Below are 26,168 nucleotides of genomic sequence, written 5' to 3' on the forward strand. Positions count from 1 at the left end.
TGTTTTGAAATTTAAATTTATAATATTTAACTTTTTTTTATCAAACCTTTATTTTAATTTGTTAAATGACGGATGCGTCTAGCAATAAGGCCTTTTCGAGTAAATTTAGTTTTACCTTAATAATTCGAGTTTGGTGGAAATTTAGGCATTTAGTTGATGGGAGGGGAACAGGATAAAGACCAGACACATTTTAAACGTATTGATTAAGATTGAATCTCCGTTGTCGTAAACTGCTAAATAAAATTCATTCAACTAAAGTAACATCTTTAAGAATAGAATAACATCATGGTATAAATAAAGCATTCGTTTCGTTTCATCAATATTTGAAAGATAAAAAACAAAGCCATATTTCATGTTTGCCCTTCTATCGTTGTTGAACAAATTTCTGACAATACAAATACTGTTTTCTTGAAGTTTTATTTCCCATTCGAAAAATGGATCAAATAATCTGGAACTAGAAAAAAGTGTCCAATCTTGATGGAAGAAACAAAACAATCAGTTCATTCTTGATTCAAAACCCAAACATCGTAGATCTCAATATGATGTTTAACGGCTGTTTGAATGGTCGCTTAGAATACGCACGAAGTTTCTCCCTTATTTCATTTCCTAGCCGGTGTCAGATTGCGTACGCCTGCGACGTATGCTACACATATTGGTTCGAGTGCGTGCAGCCTAATCACAGAAAAAATATGTATCCACCCTTTTTTTTTTAAATTGCACCCCATGCGCTGCTGCGCTACGATCTACCCATGTGCCGGGCAACGGACACGCCATGCAAAACCGTCACCATCGGGGCCGTTTCACCATGACTCACAACGGACAGTTGGGAATGTAAACAATTCCCGCCGCGTGCGTTTGTCGCAGTTGGCCGTTCTCAAAAGAGCGCGTGAGCGCGTCGAGAGCGTAAAAGGTGACGTAAGCAATCACGCCATCTGCTTTTCGCCGCTGATTGGTCGAAACCGAAGCTGAGCAGCCTGCTCTCGGCATTGCTTCACCGTAAACGCCGCCACAGCTGCCCTCGAAGCAGTGACGGTTGCGGGAACAACAGGGATGGCTACCGACGGAGTAACAAAGATGGAAGCATAGCACTGCGAGCGGACACGTGTGTTTGCTCCGACGGTTGCTGCATCACTCTCTTATGTAGTTGTACAAAAAAAGAAACGAATCGAACGCGTTCAGGCACGGCTTTGGAACACTTGAAGCAAACAACAACAAGAAACATCGACAATTGTCTCACAGGAATTTCCGCTCGAATTGAATGGTGCCATCGCGAAGAATTTTACACAAGAAAACGCACAAAACAATACACCTTGCTGACGAATCCGATTGTAGTACGCATTACCCGTAGTGCTGCTAACGGTTGAATGGCACGGTTTTGAACCATCCCTCCCACTCTTCGTAGAATTATACGTTCAGTTCAAAGTATTGACACGCTCTCGGTTTCGCTCCGAGTGTGTGTGTGTGTGTGTGAGAGAGAGAGAGAGAGAGAGAGAGAACGAGCGAGAGATCTAAATATTTCGCGTGCGCTCTCGCTCTCTTCTCTCTCGTTCTCTGACATCCCGATCCCGGCAGAGCAGCGCAGCGTCGAGCGGTTGAACCGTGGCCCCTATTGTTTTTTCGCCACCGCATTGCATCGCATCTATTCGTCCGCAAGGGACGCAACAATTGCCCCGATAAAACGGATTACGAACGTACGCTTCTTGGTGTTTATCGTTACTGCTGCTGGTACGTGGCGTGCGTGTGTGTGAGTACGTGTAGTGTGTGAGAAAGCGTGTGTTTTGTGTGTACCCGAGATCATCACTTTTGTTCCCGAAAACAAGAAAAGAAAGGTTGGTTATCCAATATATCTGTGTGTTTCTGTTGCGTGTGTGTGTATGTGTTGTGTCCGTAAGATTATTTTCCATGTGCTTTTCGAAGCGCTCTCGGTGCTGTGTGTGATTGACAGCCAGCACAGAAGCACTGGCTCCTTGGTGGGAAGCGTTTCGGGAACGTTGTCGTCGTCGTCTGTCTCTGTGAGTAGTGCAAAATTTCTGTGACACGCTCAGGAAGCCCCCGTTTGGCGATATCTTTTTTCGTCGACTGTGTAAGTGGTGTGAAGTTTTTTCAAAATTAATATTATTGTGTGTACCTTGAAGAAACAAAAAAAAACGTGACGCGTGTGTACATGTGTGTGTGTGTGTTTCTGGTGTAGAGAAGGTGGAAGAGCAGCGAGGGGAACGCAGGCATTTAGCCGTGAATCGCATTCTTTCGACGGGTGAAAGAAGAAAGTAGCCTTTTTAAGCAAGACACTCGTGTGGTGCGTCGTCGTGGCTTGCTGCGATTACGGTTTCCCCGATCGGCCACCATCATTGTCATCGGCATAGTTTGGTGTATCGGAGAAACGTCATCACCACACGTCGTCATAGCAGTCAGGCCGGGAAGACCCATTCGCGGTGGTGGTGGTGGTAGATACGCAACCGGGCGCAAGGTATTGTGCGGGGACGGCCTCTCGCACACAGGGGAAAAGGGTGGATTGGTGATTCGCATTTTCCATCCAATTAACGCAAGTTCGCGCTGGGTGTGGTACGGAAACCGACGAGGCAACGGTTTCTTGAAGGTTTTTTGGATAAAAATAAACACCGCCCCAGCCGCCGCCGCCATCCCACAACAATACACGGCCTGTGTGTGACGTGTGCCGATCGATCGCCAAGGCTGCGTGGCGCTTCTTTGCATAACCTCAAAAGAGGAAGAATTTTTCCACTGTCAAAGTAGCAGCGCACCCGGAAAATGTGAACCGATTCACCAGCCCCCCCCCACCCCCCTCCCACCGTTCCGCCCTTCTCCTGTACCGGGGTTGTGTGTTGGGTAGAGCAAGTTTCTAAGTAGGCAGAACTGTCTGTCGGCACTGTGTGCTATATGTGTGTGTGTGTTCACAAGTTTCTTTTCTTCTTCGTCGTTCTACTTTGCTCGGTGCGTCAAAAAAAAAAAAAATAGAAGAATGTCTAGGAAGAAGCGAGAAAACGGCTAAAAGTGGCAAACATGTAAATAGTTTGATAGGCTGAGACTACAGCACAGTGTCTAGTAGCATTCGATGTTGTGATCGTCGGTTTTGTAAAAGGTGCATGAAAGGTGCAAACAAACTAGCACCGCATCCGGTGACTACAACTGTGCATGTGTATGTGTGTGTATTTCCGTCTCCCTGCTACGTCGGCTACAGAGCACTGGGTGGCCACTGGCCACGCACCGGTTTTTGTAGGCCGTCGTCGTCCGATGGACGTTGGACCCATCTTTCTCCCGAGCCAAGGGGGGTTTGCTCTCTCGCGCCCACATTCACCGCGAAGCAGCGAAGAAAGTAACGCGACATGGTTGAACGCGCAACAGCAAAAGATGTGTCTGTGTGTGTATGTGTTACACAGAAACTCCTTACATTTTCGCAAACGCGTGTTTTCTTGCAGGCTCTGGCCTCAATATTGTACTTTCTTTCAGCCGCTGCTGCTGCACGGCTTTCTGCAATTGTGCAAAGGCCACCTATACCGGCACAGGTCACACCCGCACACATACACATAGCAGTGTTTGGCCACCTTGGGAGGCAAAGCGAAAAAAACACACCACATTGCACATTGCCGGTAGTACGTAGTCCGCGCGCGCGAATATATTACGGGGGGTTTGGAGAGGGGTGGATGTGTAGCCCCGGGGAAGAGGGAGGCTCGAGGACGGAATATCGTACGATGCCGTGTGACGTTACGGCGCAGGACCGGGCCGCGCGCGGAAACAAAAACATCACACCACTCCGCTTCTCTCTCTCTCTCTCTCTCTCTCTCTCTCTCTCTCTCTCTCTCTCTCTCTCTCTCTATCTCTCTCTCTCTTTATTTCTCTCCCAAACACCCTTTGGGTACCTTTGCTTCGATGTGTGTCCCTGACACCGCTTCTGCAAGTGTTTCTGTTTGTGCTTATGTATATGTGTGTGTTTATGTGGGAATGTCAGTTGTTTTTTTTTTGCTAGTGGGTGGGGTGCAGGGCCTACTTTAACCGATGTGTGTGTGTGTGTGTGTGTGTGTGTTTGGTACCGAACAACAACAAAACACATCTTCGTCTTGATTAGGCAGGGGAGCACGGGAGGGGAAGGTAGTGGGGGCGTGTACCAGGCAATGCAATTTTGACAGCTTCATGTGCGGTGTGTGTGTGTCCCACATTCGGTGCATTGTTTATGGCTCGGTAGAGAGAGGTAGTATTGAGGAGGGCATTCAATGCGTGGAGTGGAAAATATACGAATTCTCATAAAACTAGTAAAAAAAAAAGACTGCAGTCCGGAACTCAGCACAGGCATGAACACAGGAATTGCCCGGAATATGGCTGTCCGCGGCCTACAAACTGGCCTACACTAAGTAGCGAACCCGGTGGCGGCGTCCGGTAAAAGCGCCCGTTTACTGGTGGAACCGCTAGCCTAGCCCAGTATAACCGGAATGGACTGGGTGGGTTAGTTTGGCGAGACGCGACCTCATTTTTAACCCACTTTGCTACATTGCGGTTCTCTTTTTTCTCTCTCTTTGTAGGCATATCAGCACAAGACCTCGGATTTTTTGTTGTATCCATCATGGAAATCGTTTAAAATCCGCTCGAGAATGGCCGCCAACAGGGTACTGTCGCTTACCCTAGCCGTGCTTTATCTATATTGATGGCAACGTTTGGTCCTACCAGTCGAACACAAACCGGAAGTTTGTGACCAGTAGTTTCATGTTCCTACTGTTTGGCAATTATAATGCATACTATGGTGAATGGTGGTGCGTTCAATAGGGGTCGCTAACGAAAATTGGGTTTATTGGGTGTTAGGCAAGGCGTAATGAAATTACTCCCTTGTGCTTGCAAGTTTCACTTGCAAACAAAGTCTTTCAACTTGAAGAACCCATCGACCTTGAGTTATTGTGGGGTCAGGTTTATGAGCAATCATCAACCCCTTTCCGGTAATCGCAAGGTTTGCCTTTATGCCGATCCAGCCGGCTCGATTCGTGGCATAAAAATATCGATTGAAATCTGTGAAGCGCTCTATCCGTTTGGAAAAGATCGGTTTTGTATTCTTTTTAAAACAAAATTAATGGTCATCAATTGATGGGTAGGAGTTTTTGTCTAAAGAGAGATAGATGCTACTAGAACCCTCCTTAAAATGAAAACAATAACAATAAACGGTTGTATAGTGTGCAAGTTAAGCTAAATAAGCTCTTATTTGTGTGTTAGTTTGTTATTTATACCCTTTAATATTTATCTTCAACCCAAACACCTTGGCCCCTGGAACGGTCTGGAACGCGACCCGTCATGCCGCAGCGTGTCATCCAGGCGACGGCCTCCAGGTGTGCGTGCTGCCTGCTGCCACTGTACTGTGCTTCGATTGCCGGTCGCCATGCCATTTTTAGCGTTTTAAGCAATATTACGCGGCATGGTCTACCGAACCCGAGTCCAACGCAATGGAGAATGTTCCACAAGCCTTTCAGGAGAGGGAAGGGAGGATTTTTAGCTTGCCGTTCGTAGCGTTGTTTTGCCAATTCATGTTTACCTTAACGGTGGAAGAAGCTTCGTTCGATTTCTTCGATGAACGGGAAAGCAACACAGCTGCTGCTTTGCTAAGCTAAGTGGAATTGATTTGCTGTATCCTATTATAATCTTTCCGTGGTGTATATTTTACTACATAAATTAATATAGTTCTTGAAAAGTTTTATTTTAAGCACGTGACCTTCTCGACAACGTTGTGTTGGCCGAATCGAATCGTCTCCATTCTAGCAGGATCCAAACATGATGCTTTGCAGCAGTAGGATCTCTCCACCACAACAAAAAGAAGAAGCAAAAGCTTGTCGTGAACGGGAGCCATTAAAACCAGTTTTTCACTTTCCGTTGTTTTGAATTCTTTCCGTTCTTGTTGCCATTTTCCACAGTCCTGCCCTGGTACAACCGAAAGGTCCGTGCGAGTGGTTATGGATGGAACCGAGAGCCGTCGTGGTAGTAAGCAAGAGTGGTACAACGATGGCTGGTGGCCGTGTAGGGACATTGAAGGACTTAATTTATTATTTGCTTCACCTTAGTTTCCGTCCACCGCGGGAGGAGGTCGGATGGTGTGGGATGAGTCTCTGTGCGTCTCCCCTTTTTATGCCGTAAACAACTCTCGCCGGGAGGGAAACATTGGGGAAGATGATGCGTTTTTTTAAATGCAAAAAAGTGCACCATTCCAGGTCGTGTCTGCAAAACCGATGGGCAAACATGGGAAATGGCATGGCATGACTGGCGTTGGCTTGGCTTGTGTTGCCCTTACTTTGAGGAACACCAAACACAGAGGGTAATGTTTCTATCGAAACGGAAGGGGTTTGCTGTCTGGAATGGACATATGGACGCCTTGTGTGGTGTGGGCAATGGGGAGGGGGGGGGGGGGGGGGGAAGTAAGCAAGAACGCATAGTCTTGTAGATATGAGTGGAAGAGCACATGCAAGCAGAAAGAAAAATGCTTTTTGCACCATACGGATGGGCATAATATTGTTTCCTTTCCTGCAGGAGAGGTATTTCTTTCGGCGTATTCTTTACCTTCAACTTCTGCAACAGTGCGTTGTGTGCTTTGTGGAAGCAATACGCAAGCCTCTGTCGCACGGTCGCGCTATACCCACTGCACATACGCGCATGCTGCTCCAAAGTAGTTTTCTTTCCCGCTCGTGCGTAACGTTGACTTTCTCTCGGTAAAAAATCGTACACCGTGTAGGAATTGTATTTGCTCGAATTTATTTCCCCCACCATCGTTTTTCGGTGGGGTTTTACTGCTTTACGCCACTCTTTAGTGAAGGTAATTAAAAGATGGAACGAACGAGTAGGATATACTTGCGTAAGAGAGTTTTATTAGCATAGGTTTTGTTGTACCTGAAAGGAAAATTTATTTTTCAAATGCTAAATTGTTCATGTTTTGTTGAGGTTTTGATGATATGTGATGTCACAAGCTGCTACTCTAACCAACGAAGGGGGGAAAGATGCCATTTGAGCCTAGAGCTATCTAAGGTGCTAATTGGTCCGACCTTTTCCAGCAGAGTGTATCTAATCGACAATTGGCTTCGCGCTACAGAGAGTGAGTTGCTTGGGTGTATGTGTGTGCGTTCGTGATATAATTTGTTCTAGTTTCAGCCTTTTCCAAGCTTCTTGTCCACGCTGCCAGCGTGTGTTGTTATCATTAGCCTTATGGGTTTAGGTTTTGATGTGGCATACGTAAACACGTGGCTTGCATTGCTACACATAAGGCGCGGTACATAATGCACTGGTTTTTGTCTCCATTAATGGCGACAAATCTGCCCCCCCCTGACCATCTCCCCCCTGGATATGCGGTGATGGTAATCGAGCTTAAAGTAGCCTTTTCGCAATCAGCCGGGGACAGGTATGTGAGACCACTCTGACTGGACTGGCCTGCCAGTGTGTGTGGTGTCGTGGCTTAGGCAGTGGTTAGGGAGAGAGAGAGAGTGTCCATTTTAATCTTGTTTGGTCAACGGCTGTCTCTTGTTCCATTCCTTCTGGCCCTTCAACCAATTCAACCTTGGTGCGGTACAAAGTTGCGAAACGATGGACACATTTTCCCTGTTTTAGCATGTTAGCGTGGTCGTGTCTGGTCTGGGGTATGTTGTTCTGGCTTTTAATGGCTCTTAAAATGATGCGCTCGAGGGGCTTGATAGTGTGCGGCTGCATACACGCATGTATCATGTTCTCTGCACAAACGAACATAAATAATTTACCTTATTTTGTTTTAGTTTTTAGACAAATCCTTCCACGTGACAGACACACGGTCCTGTTGCGGGAAATTGAAAACGGAAATAGTTTTGTCGAAGACGATTTGGACGATCGTTTGTGGACACGCATGCTCACCGGTACGACCGCATACACGCCCCGCCCGTCCGATCTTGTTCGCGCTCTGCCTTCGAGCTTTCTGCGATGATGCAACTGCGTTTGTGTTCTAAAATTAAAATATCAAATTGAACCCATGAGACGAATTTCTTCTCTGCTTGCTATGGGACCCCGAGGTAGAAGAGAGGCGGTAACAGCCACAAGGGGATAAGTTAATCACATTCGGAATGATATGGAAAACACGAGCTTCTCTCTGTGCTAGACGAATAAGATTGTAGGATTGTTCTTTACTGTGGATGTAGACGCAGTGGTATGCGCGGTGCATCGATGTACTACGAATGTATGTGCGTTTGATTGGTTCAACGGCTAAGCTGCCGGCCGGTTCCATGCGTTTATGTAGGCAAATCTGTCGCCCTTTTCGTGCAAATCAATACAGCCGAAGGATTGCGTTATTGCGTAATGTAGCGCGTACGAGCAAAAGAGGGCATGGAGACAATGTTGGTAACTTCATACGCGGTGGTGTGCATGCGTATCACGCGTACCTGTACAGTGAGAGACAAAATAGTAAGGGTCAATGAAGGGTTTATGCAAAAGTTTATATTATTTAACATGTAATAAGGCTGTCAAGATTCGATCCTTGCTAATCATTAGGTATTCATACATAGGTGTTAAAAGTTTTATCTAAACAGTAACTAGTCATAGCGAGGTGCTACTCACTGTACGCGCCAAAATACACCACACAAGACTGTTTGCGTACGCGACTCTGATCGTTTGATCGTAGCAGCAACAGCAGCAGCAGTCAGTCAGTCGTACGATGAGTCCAAAGATCGTTTGGCACGTACGCAAACGCATAAGCGACGGCGTACAAGCACCTCAGCACACAAAAAAGGCCCGACTGCGGCCGTGTAGCTCTTCTCCCCGACTCGACCTCTCACAGTGCACTCGCGTGTCTTGCCCCCTTTGTGCCCCCTTCACTATCGTTTGCGCTCCTTGCGCTTATCTATACGCGCGGCGGTGGCGAGATTTTTCTTCTACTGCATCCAAAACCATTGCGCTCGTACCCATTTTCACTTAAACCCCCCTCCCCTCGGACAAAGTGTGGATGGACAGCGGATGTGTGTGAGGGTAAACGCCGGGACTGATGTAACCGGGCTGCTCGCGTTGATCTGCTGCTGTACCAGGCGAGACGAATGACCTCGCGACAAGACACTGTGGTTGATCCTCGTTGCTCGCGTATTGCTGCAGCCTCCTCCTTCTCTTCGTTCTCTTCGTTGTTGCAGCCCCGTCTCCTCCTCGTTCGTTCGTCGTGTGTTGGGGGAGACTCATTAGTGCGGCGATAGTTCGCTGTTAGGTACATCTCCACCACCCCGTGCGATCGCGTAATCTGGTGCAAGATTTTCCTACCCGTGGGCAATGCGGACGGACATTGCCGGGGCGAGTGAGCGATATGAGCACCAGCGATGGAAAGTGAAAGTTGGAGAGAAGAAATTTTCGAAGAAACGTTTTTCCTGTTTTCTTTTTAGTGAGCTACTGCATTCGGATCATACGACGATGACGATACATGTGATGAGTGCCGATTTTCTCTTGTTTTCATCAAACGATTTCTTCGGTAAAAAGCATCACACGCAACACGATATAAAGCGATATCGGATTATATGGTTTTTTTTTTTGAACAAAACAAACAATATAAAATTAGTTGAAACATGAACTTTTTTTTGTCAAATGTTTTCACCTTGAAAAAAGGACATTTTTCTCTCGAAGTTATGGTTTTGTTGCAAAAAAATCATTGTGCAGTTCATGTCGCTGCTGTAGGAAACCACCGACCAGCAGTCTCATCTGCGTAACAATTACTCAAGCAATTAATGACTGGTGGCTGGCTGCCGGTGGGGACGGCAATTTGCGATTTAATTAAGCGCGTAGAGAAAGTTTCGACCGTCTCTCACATGGATGAGAAGAAAATTCATATCCACGTGGTTATGTTATAGACGGTTGACTGATACAAATTTTGTTTGGAAGGTTAGATAGTATAGTACTTAAAAAAAGTCAATTTAATGTATTTTTTAACGTTTATTCAATTGTGTTTAAGAGATCAGAGATAAATGTATAAGAGAAATGGGAAGATTTTAAAATTTATTTTTATTTCATTGAAGTGTTATTGTGCTTTTATTGCATTTTTATGTTTATTTTAGCATTTGAATACATCGACTGCGGCTCATAGTACGTAAAATATGTATACCAAAAGACTATCTTTTATAAATTAATGTTTCAACCTTGAGAATTCGCTCTCGCTTATCAAATATTGTTGTTCCATTCGAGGTATGGTAGGTGAATGAACTATTTTTAGCAATACGAAATGTACCGTTTCCATCCTCGAAATTGGCTGTGCAACAGACGACGCGGTGCGTTGATACGGCCGTATATGTGGGTCTCTGCATGATGGATTATGATGCTGTGCTAATCGCCGTCCTTCGGCGTTCGATTTCGAGATCGTTCGCTGGTTTGCTAATTCCGTGTGTCCGCGTGTGAGTCGCCCGCTGTGCGATCACATGAGGAGGAAGATTTGTATGAGCGAAAAAACAGGCGCATATTATACACAGGAAGTAGAAATTCCGGTTTGTTGCATCATCAGCGCGAATAACAAAAAAAAGAGAGCCATCTCTTCCTTCATGTTGGTTATTCTTCCTGGTGTGTTAACAGTCGGGTGTGCGTGTGCTTTTAAAGCAGCGATATCTGAACCACTTTATACTTCTGAAGCGTTAAGCAGATGATGGCTTCGCGTGTGTATTGTGCTAAACAAAGCTCAATTGGACAAAGACGACAAACCAATTGTGGTGTGATGTGAGATATGTCGCAAAACACGGTCCAGAGTTCAATCCCAGAGGGCCCTCGATCAGCTGACGGCAATAGACAGCAGGAGCAACGTCAACAGTTGAGGCAGATCAAACACATCGGGGGTGCCCTCGCTCACGGGGCGTTTGGAGGGCCAATTGAATGTGTCTCAATCGCGTGCTATTGACAAAAGCAAAACCCCGCCCTCCACCAACCCGAGCACCAAACATTGTGGCCGGCTCAAGTTTCAAGTTCAAGTTCATCCGGAGGCTACGGAGACTGCCCTTCTTCTTCAAACGAAACAGTGATGGTTGCGCGTGGTCAAACGCTTTTGTCAATCAATTTAGCTGTAGTGTGAGACTAAGGTCTAGGTTGGTTCTCTCGCTCGCTGAATGAATGATTGAATATTATTCCCCTGGTCTGACCCCGATTGGTTGGAATCCGGAATATTCCGGACAGTGGTAAGACATTCCATCTTAGGAGGAGTTCGTTTTTCACAATTAATAAGGTAATTTCTTTGCATCGTTTCTTTGGTGATATGATGTTAGGGCAATTCTTCAGTTAAGCATTAGAATTATTGGATTCAAAGGACACTTCCTGTATCTGTTTCCTGGTATCACTGGAACTTAAAATTAAATCGTTCCATTGCAGAGAACTTTAATTGCAACTTCCCGTTTTGATTCCTGTTTGCCATGAAGTGATCCGCACTAAAATTATACACAACAGATTAAGGGGCGGTTGTAATTGCGGATCTATAATGTGTGTCGCCACCATCCTACCTTATTACTGCAAGCAGGAAGTAGTTGTGTTTGAACTCGATCTGCCTCCGCTTAGTAAACATACTTCAAAAAGGATCCGATAGGAGCTAGGACTACGATCGAACGAGTGACCTGGCTGGGCAGATATGATTAGACCACCATCCAATGTGAATGTCGCCCGGCCACACACGGATGCGCCATGTAACGCCGAAACCCCTTTCGAAGGCGCTAATCTTGTTTACCTTCTGGTGCAGCCCGTTATCGCCCTTTGTACGCGATGCATTTAGCCCTTTTGCCCTATGGCGTCGTCCGCTTTAATTGGTGTTTAATCGCCCGCCGGGTTGAAGTTTGAACCGAACCGATTTGTACCACACTATCATCGTGTACGTACGGAATTAGATCGGGCGCCAGCTAGCGACGCCCGCCGAGCGTTACAAGCGGCCAGAGGCCAATGGGTCGATTTAGGGTTGTGTTTACTACGAAAGGGAAGGAGGATTTGTTCATTAACACATAGCACGATCGATCGATCGATCGATTGAACTGATGGCAGTGAATCGAACACTACATGTGTGTACCTTGTACGTTGCCCTGCAGCAAAGGGGTGTTGTAAGGGTCTACGTGAGGTGAGCTTCTATCACGTCGGACATCAGACGTAGGACAGGGGTCAATTGCACTGTTACAGCGTGTCATTTAGCAGAATGTACCGGAAGGAGGATCTAGTATCTAGTTTCAATTATTAATTTCTCTATCAACATTATTGAACAAGAGAGAGAGAAAAGAACACCACATGGTTGTTGTTTCCATTATGGGAAAATATCCTTACTGTCAGCAATTTCCTTCCCCTCCGCGGTTGGAATTTAATCACTATGAAGTGTGTGTGTGCGTGTGTGTAACACTACGACCCAGTTACTGTATAGCCCTTTTCTACCTTTTTTAACAACTTACAATGATTTTCCAAGGTGTGTGTGTGTGTTTTTTTGTACAATAGTCGCCAACGAAACTCAATCATCGCCGCTTTCTTCGCGCCTTTCTACTCTGCCACAAAGGATGGGCGTTTATCATACTGTGAGTTACTGCCGAGCCAGCAACAGACATTATTGCCAGCAAGTATAGCTGGTGTAACCAACACTGTATAGTAAGGCTTAGTCATTAATTATGAAGCCTTCTCCGCGTCATCCTTGCGGTCGGTGTCGTTGTCGTATCCTCGCTATCCTTGTAGTGTTGTTGTAACGCTACTAACCTATTAATTTCCGTAAATGGGTTAAAGGGGAAAGCGTTTTCACTTCGCAGGGACAGCCTTCGTTAATTTAGCATGACTTAGTTTGGTGCAAAATTACTGGTGATGTGTGAACGGTGGAAAAACGATTGGCTTAGCTAAGCATAATTACATTGTTTTTAGTTTGTGTATTTGCTGGAGGCATTTAAATGTGAACAAAACGATCGTTGGTCAATATTGCTTACGTAGCAATCTGATCTATAGAGCGTCTTTGTTTGTGTGTGTGTATGTGAGGAGAGTTTTGCATTGAAATCGAGCAGTGTACCCCTTCAACAAAGAACGTGTCTCTTAAGAAAACGGCATGATTCATTAGGAACGGATGGTGTGACTAACCTTAGGTAGATTCCCTTGCATTGTGTGCCTGAACGTTAGAGCTAATGTTGTATCAATAGTATGACAAAGTTTACTTGAATGCGGCTCCTGTTTCTTCCCATTCTTCTGTAGCTATTGTAACAATGCCGTTTGTACCATTATTGTAAGTTAGCCGTTTGCAAGAGCATGCGTGATTCATTTTTGTTATTCAGAATGAAAGGCTAGGCCTTTTTCAAACCAATCGTACAGCGATTGATAAATTTAAAACAAGCACAAATACAGGGTTCCCCACGATTCGTTGGTCGGTTTCCATAATTTTTGGTTTGTTCCCATAATTTATTGGTATCGTTCGATTGGACATGAATACAATTGAACCAAAAAATTCTGGGAAACGCCTAAACATCTATCGGAACACACCAAAAAAATATGGGAAGCAACCAAAAACATGTTGGAAATAAATCGTGGCCAACCCTGTAAGATGGCGGTTTAAAATCTTACATTTAGCTTGTTCCTGAATCTTCGACGCCAGAAACCTCGTGACATAGTGCGCACGTGTTGTATTAATGCTGTCCGGTTTTTACTTGTTTTGCAAATCACGGCCGTGAAAATCGTATCTCAAATTACTTTATTTACTTAAATCGGAAACAATAATTACATTTACATCTATCCCGATAGCACGCATCGATAAGGGTTGTTCTCTTTCTCTCCCCCCCTCCCCCCTCATAATCTGATCAAGCCACAGACACAAAGCGGCGAGGAACAGATCCTCTAGTGTGCTGGACGCGTGGATCGTGCGCTCTCGGCCATAAGCGTCTCTGGTCACGCACACATCACCCATTTCGCCTGCACGGATGTCCCGTTCACCCGTTTTCCACACTTCTCCGCGTTCCTATGATGTTGTACACTCGTGCACACTGTGTCGGTTTCGTCCAACCACCCCGTCCAGGTCCAGATTGCACTTTGTACCTGTGCCACGTGATGCTAGTTGGCCGGTGGCTGCTATCCAACCCGGTCATTATGATAAATTATCTCACACAACCACAACTACCACGCTCGCTCCGTGAGAGTTGGGGGGGGGGGTATAATAGTTCCCGTGTACATGTGTGTGTTAGGCTTCCACATAGCGCCGCTTGTAATTGTCCCAGAGCTGTAGCGCACAGTGTGTGTAGTACAGTACGAAGGCGCAAAAATCAACCCGATTTTCTTGCCCACTTGCCAACGTGTGCAACGTGCATCTTCACTGGTATAGCATCACTGGCACCGGCAATGCTGTGATTCGTGATCGCAATCGCTTGCTGCTGCCGCTGGTATTCTTTAGCCCCCGATCGCAACGGGAATGAACAATTTGTGCTCATTTAGAACAATTGAATTAGTGATAAGAGTGTAAGCGCAGGGGACACAAACTTACAGGGTTTGCCAGGGGTTCTCATAGTTGTGGGACACTTGCTTGACTCTATCTTATTGGAAGTGAACCTTATATGTTGGGAATTGGACTATATGGCATCCTTATTGGACTGAAATTCCTTTAGGATTTGTCAAATAAGAGTGCTATAGAGTCCAATTCCCTCGGCATAATGTTGTTTTCCCGTAAGTAAGAGTCAATAAAGTGTCCCACAACTATGATAACTCCTGGAAAACCCTGTATATCCTCCCGGGGTGGAAGAGGAGGAAACTGGTATCACTTCCATCACTGATAAGACTCTCATGATTTGGAAGTCCAAGGTTTAGATGTAAGTGTTGTGCCAGAGGTCGGTCGGTCGGTTGGACTTAAGTAGATGGTCTGCCGCTCAGATTGTAGTCATTATCGCACGGTGTACAATGAGATAGAATTGTCGCAAAGGAAGTTGAATGCAATTGACCTAGAAAAAGATGCATAGGACGTGCATGCTGGTGTATGTGCATAAATTGTAAACCAGTGTTGACGATAACGATCACGAATAAGCATAATTCATTTGATGTCACACAGTTTACTCGAAGCTCTATCGTAATGTCAACTGATGTTGTTTTCAAACTGATTGCTCCAAAACCCAAAATTCGCATATACTCAGCTTTACGCCATTCAACTAATGATACTGTAAAGTTTCTAGGAAGGTTGCGATTTGTTTATCTCTAACTGGAGTGCAATTTGCATGTGCGTATGCTGTTACTCCTTCAATCTAAGCCCTGCTAAAAAAAACCCGAGAGAGAGAGAGAGAGAGAGAGAAGCGAGACGAGGAAGAGAGAGAGAGAGAGAGAGAGGAGAGGAAGAGAAGAGAGGAGAGGATGAGAGAGAGAGAGAGAGAGAGAGAGAGAGAGAGAGACGAGAGAGAGAGAGAAGAGAGCGAGAGAAGGAAGAGAGAGGACGAGGAGGAGAGAGAGAGAGAGAGAGAGAGAGAGAGAGAGAGAGAGATAGAGAGACCGAGAGAGGAGAGAGCCGAGATGAAGGAGAGGAGAGAGAGAAAGAGAGAGAGAGAGAGAGAGAGAGAGAGAGAGAGAGAGGAGAGAGCGGAAGAGAGAGAGAGAGAGAGAGAGAGAGAGAGAGAGGAGAGAGAGAGGAGAGGAGACGAGACGAGAGAGAGAGAGAGAAGAGAGATGAGGAGAGAGAGAGGGAGAGAGAGAGAGAGAGAGAGAGAGAGAGAGAGAGAGAGAGAGAGATCCATTCGAGACCGGTTCCGAAATGCTGATGGTCACTTTTGAGGTCAATTTCGACGTCAAGTGTTGCAACCGATCTCGTCGGCAAGAGGTGTGAGAAGGGGTGATAGCATGTCAAACGAGCTTCTAGGGTTAGTAATTTTGCAAAGTAATTAATAAGAACTTTGTACGTATCGCTGGCGTCATTCGTTGGCTAGCTGTGATCGTGTACGCTTACCATTGTCGATTAGTGTGTTTTTGAGCGATAACTAAACCATCGATTATTCGATCATTTAATGAGGAAAGACCATGTACAAACACACAAAAACGATCATTTAATTGATGTTTTTGTGTTGTTCTTCATCCCTCACACGCAACACGATTCCACACTCTTCTCGTCGGCGTTCAAAGTGTTTTGCGTCATTTGTTTCGTAGCTATCGATCGGCTACACCTGTGCGTGCGTCTGACTAATTTTTCTATTTTGTTGTATTTTTTCCCTCACAGAACCCCTACGTCGTGAATTGTGCTGTGCTGTGTGCGTCCCTTCTCCAGCATCATCACTAGAGCAGCGGCACCATTAGAAGACTGATTTTTGTGGCAACAACAACCAGCTGCACCGGAGATCTCCGATCGTGTCGTGTGAGCCGACGTTAGAATCTTATAACAAGTCGCGTCTCCCCCAGCGCAATTTCGGGTGTGTTTCACTGTGGGTGTACGTTATCGATCCGCGTGTGTTGTTTGTCTGTCCTATATCATCAACCGAAGGAGCCATACACAATAGTGTGCTATTGTTGGTGTCATTGTGTGTGTGTGTGTGGGGGGGATCATTACTGTGATCATCAGCTCATCGAATTTCCCTTGCCGGATCTTTACACATTATCATCCCCATCACAGGAAGCTCAAAACAATTCACCGTCCGTTTGAGTGTGTATGTGTGTGTGTGTGTGTGGTACGTCCCGGAGCGTATTTGTTGCTTGTTGTGTGTTGCAGTGCAGAAATTTGAACAGAAAAATTAGTTGGTCTAGTTGTGTTGGTGAAGAAACTGGTGGTACCAACGAAGTGTAGAGAAGGTGGTAGCAATTCATTAAGAGTTACAGAAGACGCGCAAGCGTTCGATCAGTAAGTTTGGGAGTTTCGCTAGGAAAGGCAACAAGAACAATTGGCAGCCAAAAAAGCACATTATCATTCTATATTCACAATCACCGTGTGTTTTGAGCTGTGCATGTAGTGGCTGGGAACGTTGTGTAGTTGTCTAAAGGCCAAAAAAGGAACACATCTCTTTGTTCGTCAAAATGTTCATCGAGGAAGATATTAAGTAAGTAATCCACAGGACCGTATGCTCCTCTCTATCTCTTGTATGTTCACTTTGTAGCTTTTTGCGCCAATTTGTTGCGGACGTTGCGGCAGCTGGTGGCCTCAATGTTTAAGTTTGGTTGCGCTTTAATGATTTGAGTTTTTGTGTATCATTTCTTAAAATTCAATTTGACTACTTACTATGTTGATTATTTTTAATCTAATTTATCCTTTCGCTCTTTTCGTTCCGTCACGGAAATCTAACCAAAAATCGAACGCCGTATTATACTAACATCGATTTCTTAATTATTTTTTTTCATAACACTTTCCTCGTTATTCTTTTCGTCTCTCTACTTTTAGCAGTAACATGCATGCCAAAATGAGAAAACTGTAAGAACAAGCAGTTCTCTAACTCGCCGTTTCTGTTTGTATACATTAACAATTGTTCATTCGGGCACGGTAGTTAGGCTTCCGTAGCTTTTCTTTTGCAATATTCATTATAATTTCGTGTATTGGTGTACTTAGAACTAAGCAGAATATTACGTTAACACAATAGCCAAAAAAAAAAAAACAGAAACAAAAAACAAACGAATGTCACAGCATACGTGCATGTTGCTCGATGGATACCGAACAGTATACTACCAATCGGTGTACAAAATCGTTCAAAGTGGGAAGTGGTCGCAACGGTTTCGCGTTTATCTGTTTAGGTTGTGACGATTCTTATCAACCTCGGTCATACAGAGAGTTCAGGCTGCGTGCATTCTTATCGTGTTTGAGCCACCGAAAAAGCGATCGATGAACTTGAAGAACAGTTCGGTCCAAAGGTCTTTGGCGGTGTAGATTTTCAATGTTTTTGTTTCCAAACCCCGAAACCATTTGAGACACCGAAAGAACGGGTCATGGGAAACTATGGGTGACACATTACGAGATAGTGCGTGTGGTGGCACTGTGCTGAGATATCTCATTAATCCTACGTTAGGATCGCGAGGATCAGACTATGCAAGCAACAATGCGGCTGCTGTCCCGATAGTCAATAGCCGATAACATGCGGACAGGAAATGCACCGTATGTGTGCACGAATGTGTATGTGTGTTTGATTTCTTTATCGCAATCCGAGCGCGTACTCGACACGCCGCATGTGTTTCGTATTTTTTATGATGGTTGGTACTTGTGGCGTGGTGCAAAGTCCACATGGCGAGAGGTAAACGCATGTTGTTAATAGTTCCCTTTGCTTCAGAAAAGAAGATAAAGAGAGGTAGGATTGAAAAGAGGAATGGGACTGGTTCAGTCTTTCGCACGCCCCGGTGACCGATAAGAAATCGAACGAGGAAAGCGAAGAAATAAATATGTTCGAGCTACATTTCTCGTTCAAAATTAGCTTACAAATGGGTTTCTCAGGAGGCTCGTCGTATAAAATAAACTTCCAGAGCTTCCAAAGTCCAACATTTCAAAGCTTTTCACAAGTCTTTGTCATAGGCACGTCACAGGGTTCCTGGTGCACCGTCATATATTGAAATTGGTTGCACGCTTGCAATGGCAAATTATCACAATTTCCGACCCTGGTTACCGTAATCTTAACCGAACGCAAGACTTTCTGGGATACCGATGCAGAACAAAAAAAAAAAAAAAACAGACCAGTAAGCTTCACTTTTATGACACCTTCAATCTGCAATTGCAGTCCCAGAAATCTGGTGATATGTGATGGTTGGTGCGGGGAGACGATCACGATAAGCTCTAGCGCAGAAGGTGGAGGGGGAGTTGGGAATTCACTGGACCCCCGGTCCCCTTACATAACGATCGTGTTCCCCGTCCTAAAGCTCGTGGCGGAGATTTGCAAATCCCACACATCAATAAACTTTTAATGCGCCCTCTTCACCGTTATCGGGTGGTCGAGTTGGATTATTGTCGGTGGAGATGTGTGGTAATCTTATCGGTGGCTCACAGTCAAAGGTGGCAGAAAGTCCTGGGGGTAGTGCATGTGAGAGTTTGGTGCAACCTGTTAAGCCATCCAACCACCACCTGCGGATTCCGTTTTGACGCATCTATGCCGTTAGGAGGAGCGGTTACTACGGGGTGGATACAGCTGTGTGTTGCAGTGCCTGTGCGAATGCATGGTTAGAAGCTAGGAGTAAAACAAAACCAAAAACTCAAACATTGTCCGGTTCGTTCTCTCTCCCATGGAGTTATCTGGCTGACCGGCAGTTGAGCGGACTTTTATCATGATGTGCGTAAACCTGTGCTCGGGATTTACAACCAAGGTTAACCAAACGCGCCGGTAGGATACTAGCCGGGGAAAGAAAGCCCGATATGAGAATGTTGTCGCTCTCGTCGTAGTTGTCGTCGTATTCGTCGTCTTCTCGGGGTCGGGTGTTGGTTGGCAAGATAAGATTGGTGTGATAAGTGAGGTTTCCCCCGTGGCATATCCTAACCGGCCGGCACACCACCACCAAGGGCGCGATTCCTTTGCAGGCTTTTTCCTGGTAGTAGTTGTTGCTCCGCTGTTACTACGTCTTTGGTTTTTGTGCGTTTTCTTGAGCCCATGTGCTGTTGCTGCTGCTGCCGGTGGTGGTTACGCCTTTTATGTTTGTGACCGTGCCGGTCCACCGTTCAGTTCGTGCTACTACACGCTACAGTGCGGTGGTTCTTGACATCGATCCGCTTCGGTTTCTCGTGTGCCGGTCCAGTGCTTGTTCTGCCCTGCTGTGTTGTGTTTTGATCGCTGTTGCACGTTGTTACACTTCCCCAGGCTAGCCGACAGGACATCGCGATGACTCACAAACAGAAAGAGTAAGAGTTATGGTGGACTACAAAAAACAAAGAGAAGAACAAAAAAGATCGATTCTTTAGGGTCAAAAGGAGGGATAGACGGGTGGGTGTTTGTTGTGCTTTGGAAAGTGGATTGAAAGATAGGGAGGAAAATAAATTAGCAGGAAATGTGGATAGAAGTGGAACTATGGATATAATGAAATTAATCACCTGTTGATCGCAACTGTCGTCATGTGGGCTATTGTGTAGGATACACATTACAAGAGCAGATTGGCTAGTCAATACCGGGCAACACAGACGACTGTGCACATTCTTCATCATTCACAAACCATACATTACTGTTTAATTTTATAAATTTATCGTAAAATATTAACAATGCATGGTAGTAGTTCTTTAGAAGCTTTAGGACCACGTTATTTAAATATTTGCTGTAGTCACTCATACTTCCCTTTGTCGTTAGCATTGCTGTTAGGATACATTTTACTCTGTTTTACATTAGAAACTCACTAATAAGATTCTGTTCTATTTATTACCAACGTGCCAACCCTCTTCAGCATGGAAAGCGTCTGGGTGCAGTCGGCGATCGGGGCGATCAAGATCATCACGATGGTGTACGACATCATCACGATGCCGATCTATCTGGCCATCCAGCGACCCTGGAAGCGAAGACAGCTCGCCCGCCGGGTGAAGGTAAGGAATCGCATTTAAACTGTGTGAAATTATTTATTTCACCAAATTTACGAAATCCCCTTTTTGTCTCCGAGAGCATGTTTCAATTCAATTTCATTTCCTGCTACCGTCTCCACCTCCAACGCATATTGTTATCGTCAACAGTGCGAGCACAGATTGTAACGTAGAAAGGATTAGAGTAGCTATCGGAACAACGCAAGCTTGGGATTCGCAAAAAAGAACGTCATAGGCTCTGAAGCTTTTCCGTGCGCACTGCTGCCTCAACTGTGTGTAAGCCTTTCAGGGGTATGCTGCATAGAGATTAAGCAGAACTTTGATCTGTTGTTTTTTTTTTGGTATGTCGGTATGAAATGATTGTTTTGACGCATGTGTGCGCTTATCACAATCAGTATTATCTGGATTTCGGTAGCCCAAAAGGTGGGGTCACGCGTGTGCGCGCTCGTGTTAACCATTGTGGAGTTGGAGGAGGATTTTAATACCGCTGCTGCTGCTGCTGCTGCTGCTGCTGGGTGGATGAAACGAAAGCTTATCACAATTTTGGCACAGCAGAGTAAAACAGGAGAAAGAACAAGCGAAGAATTGTGTGAAAATGTTGCCACATTGTGTTGAGCAACCCCGGTAGCAAATCATCATTTGTTTGTGTGGATGCGAATATAACACCACCTAACATGGATGCGGGGAAGGGGTGGGGGTTTCGGTGTGCACTAAGGTGCAACAGGTGTGCATGTGCGAACGGTATGGCCATGGTCATGGTAAAACTCGGATGAAGCAAAATTAGCTGCATTCGAAGGGTAATGCTTTTTATAAATATCTATATTCATAGGGCAGCTGGCGATAGGAAGGAACCAATTCCTTGGGGGTTAGGTTGTACCTTCTTTTCTACATCGGTCGATACTTTTTTTTCTTTCTCCCTGTCGGAAGCCCTTAACCTTGCGATGCCTCGGGGGCTTTCAAGCGTGGAAGTTTGCAGCAGAACGGAGTGCAGAGAGCATTAATGTACACTACCCTGCTCGCGGATGGGTTTTACTCGCCCGCGCCGACGTCGATGATTGATCAGAAGATCTGTACGCGCTAGATAAGGAAAATGGTTTGTTTGCTTCCTCGTAGCGGAATGGTTAGATCATGTTTACGAGGTTACCTTTGGCATTATGCAGAATGGTTGGATGCATACAGTGCACTTGTGATGTTAAAATTCAATATAGAATAATGAATCAATCATCTTTTTCTTCTTCTTCTTAATTTACACAACAACCGTTGTCGGCCATTGGTTCAAGTCGGTTTGACTCTCAGTTACTTATTGATTGCCCATAGCAGGATAGTCAGTTCTACGTATGGGGGCACGGTCCATTTGGTTCTTGAACTCATGACGGGCATGTTGTTAAGTAGTGCGATTTCTCGGCTGTACCACGAGACCTGTATTAATTAACCAGGGTATGAATTAGTTAACCATTGTGTAAAAATGCGATTTCGATCAATTGTTACACTCTTGCTCAAACTAATTGAACCCATTTTCCTTTCATTCTTCATTGTTCTATCGGCATCGTACTAATATGCTTTACCCTTTTCTCTTACAGGCCAAGATCATCCAGCAGGACAGCAGCTCGATCACGTACCGGTCGGTCGATTCGCCCGGTGAGATGCACGTAAAGATGATGCAGAACAACATCGACACGCTCGAGCGTATGTTCAACTTCGTTACGAAGGTGCACACCACCAAGCGGTGCATCGGAACGCGCCAGATCCTGGGCGAGGAGGACGAGATGCAACCGAACGGACGGATGTTCAAGAAGTTCCGCATGGGCGACTACGTGTGGCGCAACTTCATCGAGACGGAGCACGCGGCCGCCTGCTTCGGTCGCGGCCTGCGCGAGCTGGGCCAGGAGCCGAAGCAAAACATCGTCATCTTTGCCGAAACGCGGGCCGAATGGATGATTGCGGCGCACGGTTGCTTCAAGCAGAACATGCCGGTGGTGACGATCTACGCCACACTCGGGGATGACGGTGTGGCACACGGTATCAACGAGACGGAGGTAACGACCGTGATTACGTCCCACGAGCTGCTGCCCAAGTTTAAGAGCGTACTGAACGTGACGCCGAATGTGAAGAAAATCATCTTCATGGAGGACCAGCTGCACCCGACCGATACGACCGGCTTCAAGGAGGGCGTGGAAATCATCCCGTTCAGCAAGGTGATCGAGATTGGCAACACGAGCACGATCCGTAAGTGTAAGGCAGCGCAATGCAGAGCAAGCGTTGGTGGTGATGCCGGGTTGGATGTGTCTGTGTGTGTGTGTAGTTTACTCACGAATATTTGCATTGCTTTACAGCTGGATCCCCGCCGGTCGCTGAAGACACCGCCATCATCATGTACACGTCCGGCTCGACCGGTACGCCCAAGGGTGTCCTGCTGTCGCACGCCAACTGTATCGGCACGATGAAGAACTTCTGCGATATCTTCAAAATCTATCCGGACGATGTGCTGATTGGGTTCCTACCGCTGGCGCACGTGTTTGAGCTGCTGGCCGAGAGTGTGTGCTTGCTCACGGGCGTACCGATCGGCTACTCGACACCGCTCACACTGATCGACTCGAGCAGCAAGGTGATGAAGGGCTGCAAGGGCGATGCGTCAGTGTTACGACCGACTTGCATGACCTCGGTACCGGTAAGTGTTGTTGGTACGGAGAAACACAGAATCGGCCGCCGTTACCAATCGGTTATCTTTTTTTCCCTTCTGACGCCAGCTCATCCTGGATCGAATTTCGAAGGGTATCAACGACAAGGTGAACGCAGAAGCACCGATGAAGAAAGCGTTCTTCAAGTTCGCGTACAACTACAAATCGAAATGGACTGCTCGTGGCTACCAGACACCGCTAATGGACAAGTAAGTAACGGTTGCTACGCGCCCCTACTGTGTTGTGACGTATGTCGTGTACTAAACATCCGCCTACTGTGATTTTCGTCCTTCAGGATTCTTTTCAAGAAGATCGCAAAGTTGCTCGGAGGACGTATCCGCAGTGTACTGTCCGGTGGTGCTCCACTTGCACCGGATACGCACGAACAGATTAAGCTATGCCTGTGCGTCGATGTGATCCAGGGTTACGGTCTTACGGAAACCACTGCCGGAGCGGCAGTAATGGACAGTACGTATTTTCTTGAGCTTCGTCTATCACCTTTCCTCAAATAACAGTGCGCTAACTAACGACACACGGGGTGTTTGCTTGCAGAATGGGACATGGAGTACAGCCGAGTCGGTGCACCGTCCTCAAGCAATGACATACGATTGATAAACTGGGAGGAAGGAAACTATCGGGTCACGAATAAGCCCTACCCACAGGGCGAGATCGTGGTCGGTGGTACAACCGTATCGAAGGGCTATTACAAACTCCCTGGCAAAACGCAGGAAGACTTCTTCGAGGAGGACGGCCAGCGATGGTTCCGTACCGGTGACGTGGGTGAAATCCATCCCGATGGTGCGCTTAAGATTATTGGTAAGTGCAGCGCAGCAATGCTTAGAAGCTCTTTGTGCGGAATATTAAGAACAACTTAAACGTTACAGATCGTAAGAAGGACTTGGTGAAACTGCAGGCGGGCGAATATGTGTCGCTGGGCAAGGTGGAATCGGAACTTAAAACATGCCCCGTGGTGGAAAACATCTGCGTGTACGGTGACTCCACGAAGCAGTACACTGTGGCGCTGGTTGTGCCGAATCCCAAACATCTGGAGGAGATCGCAGAGCGGCTGGACATTCGCGGGGTCGAGTTTGAGGACCTGTGCGACAACAAGAAGCTAGAAAAGGCCGTACTGCAAGAACTGGCTGACCATGGTCGTAAATGTACGTGTTGTGGGCGATGGTGGTGTGCTTTTGAGTGTGACTTATTATTAAATTACCCTGTTTTCCGTGTTCTGTTCTGCAGGCAAACTGCACCGTAGCGAAATTCCCGCCGCCGTACACCTGTGCAAGGACATCTGGACGCCCGATATGGGTCTGGTGACGGCCGCCTTCAAGCTGAAGCGCAAAGACATCCAGGAACGGTATCAGGCCGAAATTAGCAAGATGTACGCGTCGTAGATTGCGTTGTTGGTGGCACCGGCTATATTAGCACCAACAGTCAACTACTTCCACAAAAAAACACAGCAACCCACAACGCGCGCATGCAGACATACAAACCATACACACAACATACCAAGAGAAAGAAGAAGCGCGATTTGTACGTAAGGCTGTAGAAATTATTCACATATAACGAACGCAAAGACAGCAAGCTCTAAAAGTAGCATTACGCATAAGATCCGTGATCGTCGTCGCACCCGTAGCCGGTGCGTGAGCTTTCGCGGACGATGGGCGCCAAAATCGCTTCGATCTCTTCGTTCGCTCTCTTACCAACACCTACCCCCTCCGGTCCTGGTTCTCCGTCAGCGCGTTTGCGCTCTTCTCGTGCTCCTTTCGCTCAGAGGCAGAGCACTGGAATTATTTTGCGAACTAGTTGAAAAGGACATCATCTCCCAATCCTCCCCACACCCATCATATCCATCCTCCGAACCATGTGGATGGATTGTACATTGGGTACTAAGTGTAAAGCAACACTACTACTACTACCAAGCTGTGGCGCTGGACGTTCAAGCAAGCAGGGGCGGAGGAACACAAGGAGCAAAGCAACATTTCACACACTACCGATGGAAAGGAATTGCATTCGAGAGGAAAGAAGGGGGAAAATGCACCTGCGGAGATGCAAAGAGGGAATGTGAGAGAGAGAGGGAAAGAGAGTAAGAGAGATAAAGCCGACAAGATGAAGTTTTGTTTCTTAAGTAATGCTAATGCTAGTGCGGCACCCACCACGTGGCTAGTCGTATTTCTGGGACCTTCGAGTGGAGTAATATTGTTTTTTGTTTGTTTGTTTGATCGTTTTTTCGTTTCATTATGCATATACATTTTTCTACTCGTCATCGGTTTCTTGCTGTACTTCTTGGTTAGCTATAGTTTATCGTTTTGTATTTTTTAGTACGGTAGAGCACAGCGCACGACGGTTGCACGTTCGTTCACCTCGATATGTGTGAGGTGTGCGTGCGTAGTGTGAGAAAAAAGAAGAAAAAAAAAGCGCGATTATAAACATTACAATTGAGCGACTCTCGTGTACCGTTTCTTCAGTGTATGTTCCTTCAATGTACATTCGTTTTAAGTCGCGTTCTTGTTCTACCATTTTGCGTTGGTGTGCCGCTGCACTAGATGCCAATCGAATAGTTTGTTATACATTAAGAGACGGTTTGACTTTTCGTTGCAATTTTGTTTTTAAAGTAAGGAAAAAATCCTAAAAGAAATGAAACAAGGCGGGGATGCGATGCTGTGTAGCTGTAGCAGTAGTAGGGAGTAGCAGTATAGTAGCAATGAAATACCATATTTATGTGAATTTCGAAAAGGAAGCCCAGAATTGCACGACGATGTGGGTCGGAGGAGGAGGGGTGGTGCGAAATGTGGCCCACATTGGGGTGGTATGGTGTGCGGTGGGGTCCTTTTCGTCTAGCAGGATGAACAAAACACGGAACATGGTTCGGATCAACATTGTTCCGGTTAACTGTTTCAAGGGAGTGGGGTTTGTATAGGCAGGGTAGTTAGGAACGACTTTAATGAAAACATGCGGAAATTCCAAAAACACAAGGGCTTGGAATATTTTTTGGAAAACAAAAAGAACACATTAGGATGGCTTATCAAAGAAATGCAAAGTGCGGATGTGAACATGTTAGGAAACAGATTCGAAGGGACGGGGATAGATGTGGGTCTCTTGAATAAAGTAGTAAAATCGAA

At 46.0% G+C, this 26,168-nt stretch overlaps 1 protein-coding gene across 3 annotated transcripts; it reads left to right on the forward strand.

The window, feature by feature from the left end:
• The first annotated feature begins 1,607 nt into the window (after positions 1-1,607).
• On the forward strand, positions 1,608-26,168 carry LOC121591168 (long-chain-fatty-acid--CoA ligase 3). 3 transcript variants are annotated; one of them, XM_041911616.1, is made up of 10 exons: positions 1,608-1,829; positions 16,127-16,316; positions 20,236-20,371; positions 21,946-22,591; positions 22,699-23,033; positions 23,113-23,252; positions 23,339-23,511; positions 23,596-23,859; positions 23,928-24,203; positions 24,286-26,168. In XM_041911616.1, the coding sequence occupies exons 3-10, from the start codon at positions 20,237-20,239 to the stop codon at positions 24,438-24,440; spliced, it is 2,124 nt and encodes a 707-aa protein (XP_041767550.1). In that variant the 5' UTR covers positions 1,608-1,829; positions 16,127-16,316; position 20,236; the 3' UTR covers positions 24,441-26,168. The 3 variants fall into 3 exon arrangements, with proteins under 3 accessions (XP_041767550.1, XP_041767548.1, XP_041767549.1); XM_041911614.1 differs by lacking the exons at positions 1,608-1,829; positions 16,127-16,316 and adding an exon at positions 16,324-16,937; XM_041911615.1 differs by lacking the exons at positions 1,608-1,829; positions 16,127-16,316 and adding an exon at positions 19,489-19,702.

This window comes from Anopheles merus, chromosome 2R (genome assembly GCF_017562075.2).
Source record: "Anopheles merus strain MAF chromosome 2R, AmerM5.1, whole genome shotgun sequence".
NCBI lineage: Eukaryota > Metazoa > Arthropoda > Insecta > Diptera > Culicidae > Anopheles > Anopheles merus.